This window comes from Schistocerca gregaria, chromosome 5 (genome assembly GCF_023897955.1).
Source record: "Schistocerca gregaria isolate iqSchGreg1 chromosome 5, iqSchGreg1.2, whole genome shotgun sequence".
Taxonomy (NCBI): domain Eukaryota; kingdom Metazoa; phylum Arthropoda; class Insecta; order Orthoptera; family Acrididae; genus Schistocerca; species Schistocerca gregaria.
Window position 1 is genome coordinate 264,160,767 of NC_064924.1, and position 16,942 is coordinate 264,177,708.

The 16,942-nt window shown below is 38.3% G+C and overlaps 1 protein-coding gene across 8 annotated transcripts in view; it reads left to right on the top strand.

The window, feature by feature from the left end:
• The window catches only part of LOC126271952 (protein enabled), a 183,358-nt gene that overhangs the window by 126,119 nt on the left and 40,297 nt on the right, over positions 1-16,942 (top strand). For 2 of the 8 annotated variants that reach the window (XM_049974383.1, XM_049974387.1), the window contains exons 1-3: positions 5,040-5,080; positions 10,684-10,746; positions 15,252-15,417. In XM_049974383.1, coding sequence (XP_049830340.1) covers positions 5,055-5,080; positions 10,684-10,746; positions 15,252-15,417 — 255 coding nt within the window. In that variant the 5' untranslated portion in view covers positions 5,040-5,054. Of the gene's footprint in view, positions 1-5,039; positions 5,081-10,683; positions 10,747-14,278; positions 14,551-15,251; positions 15,418-16,942 lie in introns of those variants that run through there. The other 6 variants (XM_049974389.1, XM_049974384.1, XM_049974386.1 and 3 more) reach the window with 4 other exon arrangements.

Sequence of the window (16,942 nt, forward strand, 5' to 3'; positions counted from 1 at the left end):
TCCAGAGTTTAGTTCGTGCACAAAGTCCTGCACCAGTAACACTTCCACAATTGCAGACAGCTATAGAGGCAGCGTGGCTCAATGTTTCTGCAGGGGACTTACATGCCACGATGAGATACTGCACTACGCCGGGCAAAAGGTGGTTTAATACTACCTTAGGAGGTATCGCATGACTTTTTTTCACCTTTGAGGTCGATCGATTTGTCCAACATTTACTATGACTGGTCATACAGTTTTAATTACCACCTCCAAAAAATCGACCTCTGATTGTGTTTCTGAATGGTGGAGACCGTATCGGAGACCATGGTTGTAGAAGTCGGCATTTCGGCTCTTCAGTACAGCTTGTACTTCGAGAACCAACTCGCTGTCATTCTGGAAATGCTTCCCAGACAGTGTTGAGTAGAGGAGGAAGTCGCTAGTTGACATGTTGGGAGAAATTGGGGGAGGGGTGGGACAAGGGAAAATTTAAAAGCACTAAGCAGCAGCAGCTTGTATGACTGCCCCATGCAGAATGAGCTGGATCGTTCTGGAACAAAAACACCCTCTTGGACAGTTTCCCACAATGCCTCATCTTGACATCCGTAACCCCGTCAGAGGTTTTCGGTAGTGTGCTCCTGCGTCGTTTTCTCCTGTAACGAGCATACTCTGTTAGCACCACACCACAAGTGGGCTCAAACACCCGCCATTACCTTATCACTGTGCGGTTGGTCCCGGCAGAGGTTCAAGTCCTCCCTCGGGCATGGGTGTGCGTGTTTGTCCTTTAGGTTAATTTAGGTTAAGTAGTGGGTAAGCTTAGGGACTGATGACCTTAGCAGTTAAGCCCCATGAGATTTCACACACATTTTAACGTACACATCACCTTGTCAGATCTCAAATTACATACTCACATGTAGAAGTGATTGACGAAGAAGTTAACACAAAACATTTACTTAACTTGTATTCCTCTAAGTGAACGAAGGTTCATTACAAATAATGCAGCAAGAAACAGATTTCATCCATTTCAATGTCAACATCAAAGAGGCTCCTTAAAGTAAGCATGGAAGATGGAATCGGAGCTGTGACTGGGCCGTGTCTGCACAGGGCCACTTGTCATCCTGTACTGTGGTAGCAGAGGATGCTCGTAGTGAAGAGCCACTGGAGAAGTGGCCCAGCTGGCACACACCATTTGGTCTGCCAGACCTGGCATGACCACTGTCGGCATCTAGCAGAAACTTGCAATTCTGTTACCAACTATAGAATGTCTGTGGCTTGGTATCAATACATAACACAGTCAGTGGCATTATTCCTCTTCAAATTGAGCGGATTACCACACGATACCAGTGCGTACAGCAACCGGAGACAGTAGCCATGCATGTGTGAATTGTGTGTGTGTGTGTGTGTGTGTGTGTGTGTGTGTGTGTGTGTGTGTGTGTGTTTTTTCTATTTTGAAGGACTTCTTTGCTGGAAGCGTAAATATTTAGCCGGCTTTTCATTGTGCTTCCTCTGTGTGGTGAGTAGCAATCTGTTCTTTTCATAATACTCTCTAAAACAAAAAACAAAGCACCACAAGGAATTAAGAGAGTGGGATGGAAATAGGCAGATGTGACATACATGTACATAGAGACAAATGATAAAAATTTCAGAATTATTGGGTGTTTTCTTCAAGAGAGAGAGAACTTCACAAATTGAGCAAGTCAATAACGTGTTGGTTCACCTCTGGCCCCTGTGGAAGCAATTATTCAGTTTAGCATTGATTGATCAAGTTGTTTTATGCACACCTGTAGAATATCTTGCCAAATTCTGTCCAATTGGTGCATTATAGCATCAGAACCCAGTGCTTGTTGGGGGTGGGGCCCTGCCCATAATGCTTCAAACATTCTCAATTGGGGAGAGATCTGACGACCTTGGTGGCTAAGGTACGGTTTGGCAAGCATGAAGACAAACAATAGAAACTGCCGCTGTTTGCAGGTGGACATTGTCATGGTGAAACGTAAGCTCAAGATGAGGCAAGGAAGGGCAGCAAAATGGCACTTAAGAGTATTCGCTGTGTACCACTGTGCTGTGAGGATGGCCCCTAGACCATACCTCCAGGTTGTTGCACCATATGCCGAGTGACTGTCAGGTCGGTATCCCACCCCTGTCGGGGATGTCTCCAGAAACATCTTCGCTGGTCACTGGGGCTCAGTTCTAAGCAGAACTCATCACTGCAGACAGTTCTGTTCCAGTCAATGAGATTCCAATACTACTTCAAACGGGCTTTTTAGTATACAGAGGTCAATGGTTGTCCTCACCAGGGATGCTGTGAGCTCAGCCCCCTTGCTGTGAGCCACCTATTAATGGTCCTTGTGCTCACAGAAGCACCAGTTGCATGTTGGATCAATGATAATGATGTATCCAGGACTCTTGAGTGCTTCTCTCAAGTTTTCTCAGTCCTCATATTCTGTCGTCTCTCTAGGTCAACCGCTTCCAATCCTGCCAACGTCATCCAATTGTGGCATCACTCCTATTCAAATGTCAAGTGATTCGCTGATGACTCCAACTGCCTACTTTGAGCCCAACTTCATGTTCTCTATCAGGTGTTGACATCTGCGTATATTGCTCATCTGCCTGTCTGTGAGGCTATCCAGCTGAATACACGGAGTGAAATTCGCAAAAATGTCTTTATATCAACATGTACACTGTTAACTATCCTCACCAGCTGTGCGGTGAAATTGCGTTACAGTATCACACATTTATTCATCAGCTGTCAAAGTTAACAGTTTTGCATTTTCTGTTGATACCTGTATGAATATCAATTTGTGACCAGCTTGATAACTCCTTTATAATGTGCTTTATTATTCCAGTCTCGGATCACAAATGAATTCTTTAGACGATGACCAGTTTCAGTCTGTAATGACGATCTGAAGATCTTTTTTACACCATGTCCTAAAGTAATACGGCCATAATGGCATCGTCAAAACATATAAATGTAATCAGCATAGCATCTTCACAGATTTAAAATATGGTGTAGAATAGGCCACATCATCCACATAGTGATTATTGCCAACTAGCTACTCAAATGTGTTGTAATGTGTTTTTTTTCTTAGTGTGTGTTATTCCATCCTGGACTTTCCATTGTTAGATCATCAGTTTTCTTTTCTCCTTCTGTATATTGTTCTTGTTGGTAACTTGGATGCATGAGATGTTGACCTGATTTTGCAACAGTTTCCACATTTATCTCCCTTTGAAATCTTTGGGATTGTAGGGGTGTTAGTCTTGTAAAAGTTCAGTGATATGTCTCCAGTTGCAAAGATCTACACACCAACTAGAATAATCACTTGGTTGCCAATTTCTTCAATAACTTTAGATTTTACAAAGTAATGTTATCCAGCCCTTCTGACATGTTTGATCGTAAGTCTTCCAAGACACTGTTGAAATCTAACTAATATGGGGTCACCTATATCTTACAAGTTGACGTCAATTTTTTCTTCCATCTTCTCAGCAAGCAGTTCCTTGTGGCCCTCAATGTTTCAGATTATCCATCTCTCCTCTGCTTATAAGTGGGGGTATTTGACTTGATTTTTTAATGCCGACGCCTTTGCGTATAATTTCACATTAGTTCCGCTGCTAAAGAAATAGGTTTGTGATTTCATGACACAGCTCCGGGTACAGTTGCTACTAGTCATTGTCCTGTACATGTTCTGTTTCTGATACTGATTTGATACAAGTTCAGTTGGCGAAGAGATTTGTTTGTTTGTTTGTTTTGCCCCCCCCCCCCCCCTCTCTCTCTTTCTCTCTCTCTAGGAGGGAGTGCAACTTTGTACTCACTCTCACGGGGAACTCAAGTAGTATGTAAAGCTGGATGATCAGAGAGCGATTTGGACTTTCAAACTCCCGAATGAGAGTGCAGTGTTTTACCTCGCTCAATATCGACCTAGGAGGCTATCATGCAGCTGCATATGAACATCATTTGTGAAATGGAGGAGAGTACCACCTTGTAAAATGGGAGTTTACCATGTTATTCCTCAGAACAAATACTGGTCTCTCACTATTTAAAAGTATTTACAGGTATCTTTCACCTCTCATTGTGTGAGAATGAAATGACCAACATTGGTAAATGGTGTAATCCAGCATCATACATATCTTCCAAAGTGATCATCAGAGATATAGTCGATATGGATATAAATGTGTTGTAACAAAACTGCCATTTGAAGCACATCATCTAACAGTTCCGGTCACTTCTAAATGCCATCCCTCAGCCAGTGTTGGGGACAAGTGTTGGATTTGCGTTTTATATATATAAATTAATAGACCGATTCTGCAAGACCCCAGTAACTTATGCGGGAGCCTGCTATCACGCTGTTAGTAGCAGCATTGACCACCCTTCTTCTTGCATGAGAACATAAATTGTTGTAAGCAGCTAGTGGACAATTTTTAACAGAACGGACATTATGTATCGGAGTTGCACAACGATCTTGAGTATCTTTCACACTTCTGCACTGTTAGTTGACTGGTAGAAAGAAAAAAAACACATGAAAAGGAAATCTGTGGATATGTTGTCTATGAATGTAATGACTACAAACCAAGATGATGTAACTTACCAAACGAAAGCGTTGGCACGTTGATTCAAACACATACACACACAAAATTCAAGCTTTCACAACACACACACACACACACACACACACACACACACACACACACACACACACACACAAGCAGACATTGCCGGGATGGTTCCTTTGAAAGGGCACAGCTGATTTTCTACCCCATCCTTGACACAGATAGCTTGTGCTCCATCTGTAATGATCTATCTGTCGACAGGACGTTAAACCCAACCTCTTCCTTCCTTTTAGTGTTCGAGAGGATGGTGGTTCAAATCCATTTCTCTGTGATTTTTCCTTCCCCATCCTTCCTAAATCCGAATTTATTTTCAGTTTCTAATGACTTTGGCCTTGTGATTAATTTTTTTTTTACTCTGCTGGATAGCTGCATATGTTAGCATGCTGCTTCCGGGATTTGGAAGGCATAGAGGCCACAGGTCGAATCCGCCAGGCAGATAAACTGTGAGGGCCGGTGTGCCAGGCAGCCTGGATATGGTCTTTCATTTGTTTCTGACTAGGTGAGTACCAGGCCAATGCCCACGTTTTGTCTGTGTTCCATGTTTCGCAAACACTTCCAAAACCGTTCACATACTTTCAAGTGGCATAACACTAGGTGCAGACAGAGGGATTACATATTCCATTCTGGAGGAGAAGGGGAGCGTGGGCAGGGAGGGCATCTGGGCACCCTCTACCACAAACTTTCATTATCCAATTCAGATCAACGTGCCAACCATATGAAGATACGGGATAAGGCCAGGAAAAAGAAAGGTGACTATACTGCAGATTATTTGACTTTTGGCTAATGCAAGTAGCCCAGATTGTCAATGGCTAATGGACTATATTACCCCTCAGTTTCCATCTTTAAACTAATTGTGATTGTGATATTTTGGCAGCTATTGTATGGATGTGTAAGTGGGTTGTTGACCGTCATGGCTCTACATTTAGTTTATATGAAATGACAGAGCTTCGGCATTCTTTGTCATGATAACAGCGTTAAAAGGGAGGAAGCCAGAAAATTAACAATAATGATGCCAATAGAATTAGTGTGCTAATGAAGTCTAGTTACTGTGATAGCTCACTAGACTTATTAAAGCCTAAATTCTAGGACCAACCATGTAATGAACCTTAAATCTTCTGCATTGTAATCTAACACTTAACCACACAACCACCAAACCAAAATCATTATAAAGTAATGGATGTTGTTAATAAAAAAAAGACTGATCGCTGTGCATTTATCAAGTGCCAGATGAACATGTTTGGACAGTGATTGATTGTTACGAGTGTGTGGTCAGGTAAATGGTGGAAAAATCTGCAATTATGAGAGCTGGTAATTGCTGGAAAATAATTTTTTCAGGTGATTCAGAGTTTAACACAGTATAAAAGTGTAAATGCTGCAATGTGTTGAAGAAAAAATATGTATGACAAAAGGTTTTACATTTGTTGTTTTCTTCTACAAAATCCCTCTTAAACTGAAACAGCTTTTAGAGACCAGGTTCATTAAAAGGTCACCATCTAGTTCGGACATCCTTGCAGGTTAAGCATTCCATTGTAATGGGGATAAAATTACAACATTCTGACAATAATAGCAAGAACATGTCTTTATTTAGCATGTGTTCGGATTGGATTAACTTTGAAACGGAGAATTCTGTATTCATAATACACAACTTTAGGGGGGACATTGATGAAAGACACACGCACTATTTCAAAAGTGCACCAAATCCACAGTTTTGGAGATATGATAATGAAATTTTTACCAAGCTTTACATGAAAGTAACACATTTACTTATAAAATTCTGTGATTATTATGTATTCAACTTTTTTGAATGAAATTTGAAGTTTTTTGCAATATTCCAAGCACTTTGCCCCATATCTCAGCTTGCAGTCATAATTTCAAAATTTGCTCTTGAGACAACGTTTATTAGGTTTACAGAAATATGTGCACAAAATTTCTTAATTATAGCATTCGTCGACTCTGAGGTAAAGGTACATAAACATTAAAAAACAAACTTCTCAGGAAACACAGTTTAAAGTTCTACCTAACTCTTTTCCTTATGTCACTTCTTCGGAAGTCACCATATTTGTACTCAGGGTCGTCTTTCCCTTCAAGGCTTCTCTTCTGGTTTCTTGTTGTCTGTCCCCTTTCCTTTACCAGGTCTTCAACGGACTTTTCAGCTGCAGAGACGTGCTGTAAATTTATTTTTATCAGAATGTCTTTAGTAAAATTTTCGATCTTGAAGCCCATTCTTTCTAATACCTTCATCCTCCCCATGTCCCCATCATTAAATACAAAAGCTGCACCATAAGTTGCAATTCTGACAACTGTATCAGATGCAAATGTGTGTTTATGGCATCGTTTCCATATGCATGAATTTAGAGACTCATTTGGATTTTGGGTTTTGCCATGAACACACTTTTTGAGAAGTGCAGGATCAGCCAGAAACCTGTAAGAGAGCTTGACAATATCCAGGATATAATTTGGAAGCCTCTCCTTGTGAATGTAGGGGTTGCTATCCCTCTGAGCTTGTAGATATTTACACCAGCTAATGTGGCACAGATTATGAATGGGATGTTCATCTGTTGACAACATGTAGAAATATGTAGCCCATACTGCACTTTTCATGTCATTTACACTGGATAGGTACTATCTGATAGCTTTGCCATAATACACTTGAAGAGAGTCTATCATCTTCTTTTGAGTCTTTTGTGTCCACCAATCCCCTTTCCATCTTTCAACTTTTTGCCCTTAATGTCACTGACAAGTTTCTTCAATCTTGAGCCCATTCTCTTCTGGAAGTGACCTATACATTCATTTCTCAATTGAGAGTTCTCCATGAGGTTTGCTCTCATTCACAGACTTGAATGCACTGGAGTCACCATCCCCAAGATATTTCACATATCTGACACTACATCCCTTGACAGATTTCTTAAAAATAATTTGCATACCAGCTCCTTCCAGTCCACCACTAGAACCAGAAAATGTTTTGCTGCAGTTATGTCCTTTTACATCTTCTTCACATTCTCCACTAAGTACACAGTTATGGCAGAATTTGCTCATAACTTGAACATCTAGTACCTTCCCTGTGTCAATACTTATGACACTTGACACGCCATATAAAGACGTATACCCTCTTTTCATGAATGTACCATCACATGACACAACAAGATCTACTCTAACATGACCAGAATCGTTCTCATCTAACGGTCTCATCTGCAATAGCTTCTACTGTAGCTGCTATCATACTGTCCTCACACAAGTCAGAAATTATGTTTTCCAGTACACAGTTTTTTTGTGTAAGTCTCAGATGTAGCGCTAGCATATTCATTATTCTACACAATAAATTTCCCTTTTCTCTCCCAACTCCAGTGCACCTGATCCATAGGTAAACTTCATATTAGCTTCATAGTACCAGTTTTACATTTAGAAGTTTTGAATGAGCTATCAGCATTGCATTTTTTGCACACAATATGAAGATTGGCCGCCAAGCCTACTCCTTTACTATCATGTATAATCTGAATGTTATCACTACCACACGTCTTCCAAACACCGAGATTCATTACTGTAGTATGCACCATTCTCCTCACCAGTTTTTCGGTTGGAGCTGCTAGGAGACGAGTTCACATTTTCAGCTGATATTCTTACTTTGGACATGGCCTCGTTGCTGGTTTGTCGTTGTTTCTCACGTTTTCCATTCACTAACTTATGCTTCATCATAAACGATGCAGGTAGTTGGTTATTGTTTATAAAATACGGAACAGAGTCAAATGTGATCTATAAAACCAAAGATTATGTATCATGGCCTTCTAGTTGTATCCCACTCATGTTTCGTTGAAAGTAATACACAGAATCATTGTTCACTGAGCTGGTATTGAAGAGCCGCTTCAAAACGTGGACGTGGCAGGAAGGCCACATCACACTTTTAATTAATTTTCAGGCACTTTGGATGTGATTTCAACATTGAAACTTTGGGAACTTATTGTCCATGAGTTATACTAACAAATAAAAAATAAATCGAAAATTGACATTTTTGGTCAATTTCATGAACGTCCCACCTTAAGAGACATTCCATTGGATTTAGTTTCTATTTCTGACCCTTTGTATTTTTATTGTGCAAATTATCTGAAATATTATTCATAATTTAAGTTTTGCTTAAAGTATTTAACAACTATATCCACTGGGCAATAGCTCATTTCCCATAAATATTGTAGTTTACATTATTGTGGACAGTATTTTTGGCAAAATATGTAGCACTGTCTTCCTACATATAATACTGTACTTCACTAATAGAAAAAAGGTCATGAGAGAGTAGGCTGGAACATATCTTGTAGGACCATAGTAACTATGTGATTTGCTGTGTAAATGCAACAGTTCAACTTGTTTGAAGGTCAGGTCTTGCTTTCTAAAGGAAGGTATATTTTAGCACACCAGTTTAATAACTGGTAATACATTTCCTTTGAATAGTTAAGTTTAAAACATCAAGGTTTCTCAGCACTGTAATTACTTAATCTTATTCAAAAATATGTTTTTTACACATTTTCAATACAAATGATACAAGAAAATGGCTTCTTTCTTGCATATACTTCTCTTAAAAATTCAAATTCACAGATTCATCTAACTGGCAAAATTAAAAAGGTAAATAAGAGAACCGTACTGTCACCAAATATAACAGCAGGCATAACTGGAAGCAGATATGAAGGGGCATGTGGTCAGCACACTTCATCTAGTCAGTGTCAATTTATGATTCTGGTACTACTACTTGGTTTGCCTCACAATGGCTTGAGTGCAGTTGCTTGCCAACAATGCTCAGTGAGTCCGGACAATCATCTGTCCAAGTGCTAGCCAACCCCGTCAGCACTTAACTTCAGTGATTTGATAGGAACTGATGTTACCATTGCAGCAAGGCCGTTGGCTGCTTCCATTATCACTTTGTTTCTACTGCTTAGAAAAATGCTAAATACGAACAATTGCATGTTGATGTAAATTACATCATTTCCATGAATTTGTGTACACTGCATAGATGATGGGTGGTGGGAGTGGATGGAACATGAGGGAGTACTTGGCCCTCCCCCCGTGTGAAATCTGGATTACAGAGTTTTCATACATTACAATTCTAAAAGTGGATAACAAATAACGACCAGTTCTCTTGAATGTAATAACTTTTTGTGTTGTGTATAAAATTTAGTTCCTGCAGTGTCACACTTCTCGAAAGTGACTAACTCGTCTACATCAAAAACAGCAGCAAAATTTTTCTGGATACACGTGGATCTCTTTAGGTTGACAGGTGGAAACATTGCTATAATAACTTTATACTACTGCCAGTACAATGGAATAAGCAGAAATATCAGATGATGGTAGTATAACCTTCTCTCAAATTGCAGCAGACACTAAATGCATTGTATGAAGCTGTAATGCATATTCAGGTTTCCCATTGAAGTTTCATCACATGATGATATAGTGATACTCATTGTGTCTGGTTTTGTATTCAGTTCTAGTGTGTTGCCCGTCAAATGTTGGTGAACTGTAAGAATAGGCATTTGTCTGGGTCTGCCATGTTTATCAGTGCTCTTTTCATTTTATAATGATTGAACCATATGTGGCTGTCTTCGTATACAGCTAAAATACTGCTGGAATCATTGTTGTCATATCTGTAAAAATATGAGTATCAAGCAAATTCAGCCAGCACTTTTTTCCTTTTGGTAAAAGTAACTATTTGTTACCAGTTCAGCTTCTCCTAGTCTTTGTAGTGCATAACAGACAGTGATAGTGTGGTATAGTTGGTAATACTTTGTATTTTGATAAATTTTAGTTACTGTAATATACTCAGATGTTGGTTGGGGTGGGTGCAGAGGGAATTTCAGTGGAATAAGGAAAACCTTCATGTAGCCCTAATAATTGTTGTTGTGGCTTGATGAAAAGGTTAAGGTAATTCTTCACAATTCTATTTTGCATCAGTAAAATGTAAACTCTTTTTTTGTCTCCATTAGAAGATGCTATCCTGTTGCGTAACCTTCAGATTTGAGACTTAAACAGTGATTCTGTTGAATTGTGTGCTTTAAATCTAATAGGTTCTTTCACTTCCAGTACTATAGCTGACTTTCTATTTAAGCTGTTATCTGTTCTCAGTTCCACGTGTCGTTCTGCAGACCAGATTCAGGTTACCTCTCAGGCGCAGGAAGTGCGAAAAAGGTAGCTACTGGGCTGGCTTGCTTCATATTCTATTAGATTTGTGGCATGTTTCTTTCATAAACTGTTTTACTTTATAAATATCTTGCATCTGTGTCTTTACTGTAACAGTGTTGGGTAGTGCAGCAGTAAACCTATCTCCATTAAATTTTGGCACCCTTGGGTTTCATGTAAATTCTTTTCCTCGTTTAATTTCGACTAGGATAGGAATGCAGCACAACAAATAAAATTTTAATTTTTGGAGCCTTTGTGTGCTTACAAGTGATAGAAAATGCAAGCATAATTTTTTCTATATAAACATTGACATTGTAATTTCAGAATCATATTATCCAGGTATCCAAAATCTCATATCTTTTGTTTCAATCATTGAAAAGTACTGTATAAAATGTAGTTATTTGAATTAGTAAAAAAATATTTTTTTCACCATATAATTGGGCTTCAGTTATGCTCCTGTTCACTTGAATGCTTTATCTAGTGAATGATGTAGTGTGCATGATATCACTGTAATATCTAGCCATCTTCTTCCTACTTCTAATGGACGCTAACAAATAGGGTAATAGCAGAGAATTAATTCCATTTATTTCCTCCTCCTAACTCTTCTTACCCAATGTATATAAACAAGAGAAGTTGTGGAAACAGTGAGTACAGTTATTCACTCTTGATCCTTCTGTTTTGGATTCTATCAAAGAATGCCGAATGCTGAATAGACCACGAGGACAGAACTAGCACTAAGTTACGGTGGGATTTGAATTGCAGTTAAAATAACAAATGTTGAAAGATTATCACATGTATCCCCATGGTCACTAAATCAGTGCTGTCTGAGCCATAAGAAAACAGTATTCATATGGCTTAGGTACTGGACATACGTAACCAACGTAATTTCTTGCCTACATTGTTGTAAGTACTGTTCTACGTAGTTGCTTTGCCTTGTCATGTGACAGAAAATCAATTATGGTAAATATAGAGAACGTGCTTGTCGGTGAGGTTACTCACATGCATCACTTTCGCTTTATACAAGGTGTTCATAAATGAATATCGGGGTTTTAACACTTTATAATATTTATTATATTAAACTTGCAGCTATAAATGATATGTCAAATGAAGGAGCAACTCAAACAGTTTTACCAAGAACCTTATAAATGTTCAATGTGAGCACCATGTGTTACACGGCACACGTCAAGTCCATAGCTGAGTTCTTTCCAATGTTGATAAGTCCGTCTTCAGTGATTGTAGCAACAGTTGCTTCAAACCAGTTTCTTAATTCAGGGAGGTCTACTGGTAGCAGAGGCACATACACACGATCCTTGATGAAGCCCCAAAGGAAAAAATCGCATGGCTTTATGTCAGGTGAATGTGGAGGCCATGCAAAGCAAGCCCTGTGATTGGGCGCCTTGCAGCCTATCCAGCACTTGAGTTGCTCTTTCATTTGACATGTCATTTATAACTGTAAGTTTAATGTATGAGCTGCAGCAGTATTTGTTTAACAGTCACTTGGAAACTCTTAGTGCATTCCAGTTATGGCAGTAATGCGGAATAGTGTTTGGGACTTTCTTTCCCAGCATACAACATGTAATCTCAATGGGTAGGCATTTCGCAAAGTTGTGAATTTTAAATTTGCTTCCATTATTCTAAAAGCATAGTGTGTAGTCGTTTCCAAATGTTTGCATGACTTTTGTCAGTTACCAATGATAATGATGCAAGCCCAAACTGGGTAAAACAGCCAAAGACTGTTACACCACTTTCACCCAATTTCACTGTCAGTACAACACACAATGGTGAATGTAAATTGCCAGGCATCCACCAACGTCACATCTCATTCGAGTGACACACCATATAACCTTCCTTTTACTAAATCATCAGCTCCTACTTCTCACATTAGGACTGTTATTGTTACCAGCAATGTAAGCAGTTTTGGCCATTCTTGTGATCAGTGACTTCTGGGCAGCAGAACAGCTTTAAAAACAAGTCCTGTTGCCCCTTTAAGGATTTTTTTTGTCAAATATTTATGTACGTCAGTTGCTTCATGTAGTTTGATTAAGAGTTTTGACAGTCCGTATCAGGTAATTTTAAAGCCTTCTCCAATATTGATTGGGGTAGTGCTTCTCTGACATTTCCACTCCCAAGTAACATCACTAATGCTTCTTTGACACAGTCACTTCTTGTCTGTAGTAATTTAATTTTTAGTGCAGGCTTCAATCCACTAAGCTGACAATGAATTTCTCTCTGTATGCACTGTGCAATGACAACATGGTGACCTGGTGTCTGTAAAATATAATAATCAAACTTCATTAGGAAAACGATAAAGATTGCTACTCACCACATAGAGGGGTCATTATGTTGCAGACAGGCTCAATAAAAATGATTGCTAAAATATTTGTTTTCTACTTTGGAAGGAGTCTGTCTGAAAACTCAAACACACATTTACACAAACACAACTCGCAGACATATGGCCACTGTCTCTTGGCACTGAGGCTCAAATCCCTTAATACTAATCTCTCACGGAATGTTTAGATCGTATACAATATTTATTACCCATTTCATTCAGAGATAGGGGAAGACAGAAATTGACATACACTCAGCAAACAATTGAGGACATAAGATGCAAGTACTACTGTGAGATGAAGAGGTTGGCACTGTAGAGGAATTCATGGCTGACCATATCAAACCAATCAGAAGGTAATGACTCAGAAAAAATTCAAAAGTGCCCAGTCCATGTATGTGCTGCACTTTTCATGCACAACAAAGACCTGACTTCATTATTTACTACTGAATATCTAATAATGCTTTATGAATATCTAAATAAATTGTTGTATATCTTCACACAGCTTTCTTGCTTTTTTAAGCAATCTGATTGACAGGATTGTTTTAGTTCATAGAGAATCCTAGATAGCCATGCCCTGTTAAATTTATTTGTTGTTCTATGTACAGGATTGTAATATAGGCATCTAGCACAGGTATCAGTGATCAATATTGACCATGGGCCACTCAGTCTGAAAAGCAAGTGAAGATAAATATGAACAGGGCCCCTCAGGTTTCTCAAATTGACATAATGTTGCAAATCTTCTCAAATGAATTTTGGAATGGACTGTTAAGGAAGTACAACAGATTGCTTCTTCTGTCCATCCGAAATTGATATAATACTTTGTGATGTTGATGGTGATTTAACATTATACCACACTATGGAGTCAGTCACTTCTCAGCAATAGTAACACGAATGATGTTAGAATTCTTTGATTAACACAGGTTTGTACTGCTAAATATTATGAAGAATAAATCTTCAGGTGTAAATCATTACATGTCTTTGTGGTAGAAGAGAGATGAGACCATACTTATATCACAGTTATTTCACAGAGTTTCAAGTGTAGGGGTTTATGCTCACACATTGTTGTTGTTGATCTTCAGGCTTTTCTTCTTTACACTGGACAGTAACTGCCTCTAGTATGCAAAGATTGTGTCTTAACTTTTGTTGCTTGCCATCTCTTTATCTCGCCAGGAAGAGGATATGTCCAAACCTCCGGCTCTTTATCATCAGAGTTCACACAGCAGAAAACAGAGCAGACGACTTGCTGTCAAATTCTCATACCCACAACAGTTCTCCAGTGTTACTCGTGCACTGTTCACAGATTAAAATTGGATGTTTATTTGTTTGCTTTCAAATGTCTGTAATAGAGATAGTATTCTTAGTTAACAGTTTAGTGGTGGTTAGTGTGAAGTAATGTGCTGTGTGTGATTTCTATCCATACTGCACACGCAATCTACAGACATGAGCAGTCAAAGTAATAGTGAGTGGGAAGACTATTGGGCATGGCAAGTTTTATAGTATTTTGAGTTTATATTTTAGTATCTTAAATAATTGTATCTTATTGTGGTTGACTGCATGTTTACCATTGGCAGTAAATCTTAAAATGTTGCTTGTAGCATGCTTAATCTGTCTTCTCTGTTAAATCTGTCTTATCTATTTGTAGAAATTTTTTGTAAGCTGCTTAGCTTTTAATATAAAGATTATTAGTTACATGAATTGTTGTTGAAGTGCTTGGTCATATTGTTTCATTTCCCATTTTAAATTGTGTGAGGTTTGCTGTTACTTTTCACTCAAATATGGTCTAAAATTTTCCTTGTTATATGACTACTTCATCTCACATTATTATTGATTTGTGGTCCTTGAGGATGAATGAAATTAGTTAATGTAGTCACCAACTGGTACCTTTTCACGTGGATAAGAAGATTTTGAACTTTATTTCATATACACACACAAAATTATAATGGTGTGGTTCCTTCTTTTCTCCTCTCATAATTATCATCATCATCATCATCATCATCATCTATTACCTTGCCTGTTTAAGAAATTGTATTAGATGTTTAACAACAGGGAAAAAATAAATGTGTGTTAATAGCATTGTTATGTTCAATTAGATAAATTTAAGGATCTCTTATTGTTTTCAGCATTTAGTGTGCGACAGAGCAATTACACATGTGGATGTTGGCAATGGCTTTTGCTTTTGTTTCAGTGAACTCAGCATAGCATCAGCACGGGCATCGGTTATGGTGTATGATGACATCAATAAAAAATGGATTCCAAGTGGAACATCATCTGGTTTGTCAAAGGTTCAAATTTACCAGCATCAAGTGAACAACACATTTAGAGTAGTTGGTCGCAAACTACAAGATCATGAGGTATATGTTCATAATATTTGTAATGTCAATAAAAGATTAAGGTGTGTTTTTTAATTTTTCCTGTTCTGGTTGCTGATATCTTAACGAAAAGTTCAGTGACATCATCCTCACTTTACAATATCTTAGCGACAATCCATTTACATATTTGCAAATAATAGAACACAGCAATCAGTCGTCCTCTTTTTTATTTATTTTATATTCCCAGTTGTGTTTTACCAGTATAGTAACTGCTTGTCATCATCTTGTGAGCTACCAAACATAATATTCTTGCCACTGTACGTTTTGTGGTACATTATACTTCTGTTTCGTCTCGTACAGTAATTTGTAATGTCTGCATCTATTTCTGTGTTATGGAAAAAATTTCTTTCATGACTCTTTTTAATTTAGCTGTCCCTGTTTCTTTATATAATTTTATGAGTATGCTTGTTGTTGACTTAGATACCATTGATGTATTAAACCCTTAATCTTCTTTTCTACCCATTCTTATTAACAGATAACTTCACCTTTAGCACTGTTAGTTTCCTTTTTCTCCCTGTGGCTTAGACAGCAGATCAACTATTATTTCTGTACATCATTAGTAAAACTGCTTCATTTTATGGTCTTCAATTTCTATCTTTTCTGGTTTCTTGCAAAAGACTGAGTAGATCGAATGCAGTTGTCATCCCAGCTCTGTGTTGTACGACTTAGTAGTTTTGTGATGCAAAGGCCTGAGTGTTGATCATGAGCATTTGGAGAAATTAGTCCAAGAGGGGGGGCGGGGTCAAGATTCTAAAAGTGTGAGTGTGTGTGTGTGTGTGTGTGTGTGTGTGTGTGTGTATGTGTGTGTGTGAGCGAGCACACTCATGTCTTTAAAACAAAATTGCGGTGCCTTGCAGTCCTCACTTTCCGCTTATCTATTGACACTGATATCCTTCTTTACGTCCCAGAATAAAAAGGGCCTTGGTTGTGAAATTATTTAATATCAGTGATGCAATTCACCCTTTTGGGTGATATCAGATTGTGTAAAAGTAGTTGGATACTTAACCCATGCGTCATAAAGCCATATAAAATGGAAAATGGACTCAACAGTAACTGGATATGTTGGTTGCATCCGTTCTTCCATTTTATGTGACTCTATGATAGATGGGTTACATATCCAGCTACCTTTACACTATCTGATGATGTCCCAAAGGGCTGAAATGCATCATTGATAGTGAATAATTTCGCAACCAAGACTGTTTTTATACTGGAATAACTTGAAACTGGCTGCTGTAGCACCCTACCATGATGAAATAGAATCATTTTTCCCTTCTTTTTAGTAACATTTACTTTGTAATTTAAAATCTATAAAGACTTGAATCCTGATTTTGATGACACTCAAAAGTTTGATGACTCTCAAACGATTCTTTACTCAGTTATTCTGTTTTGGTTTGAGCTCAGTATCTGTCTGAGTAAATAACTTCCATATTACTTATTTTCTTTTGTGTTACAGCAAAATCTGCATCATGTTGAAGGAATTTGAACTCCGTTTCATTAACCCACTCCC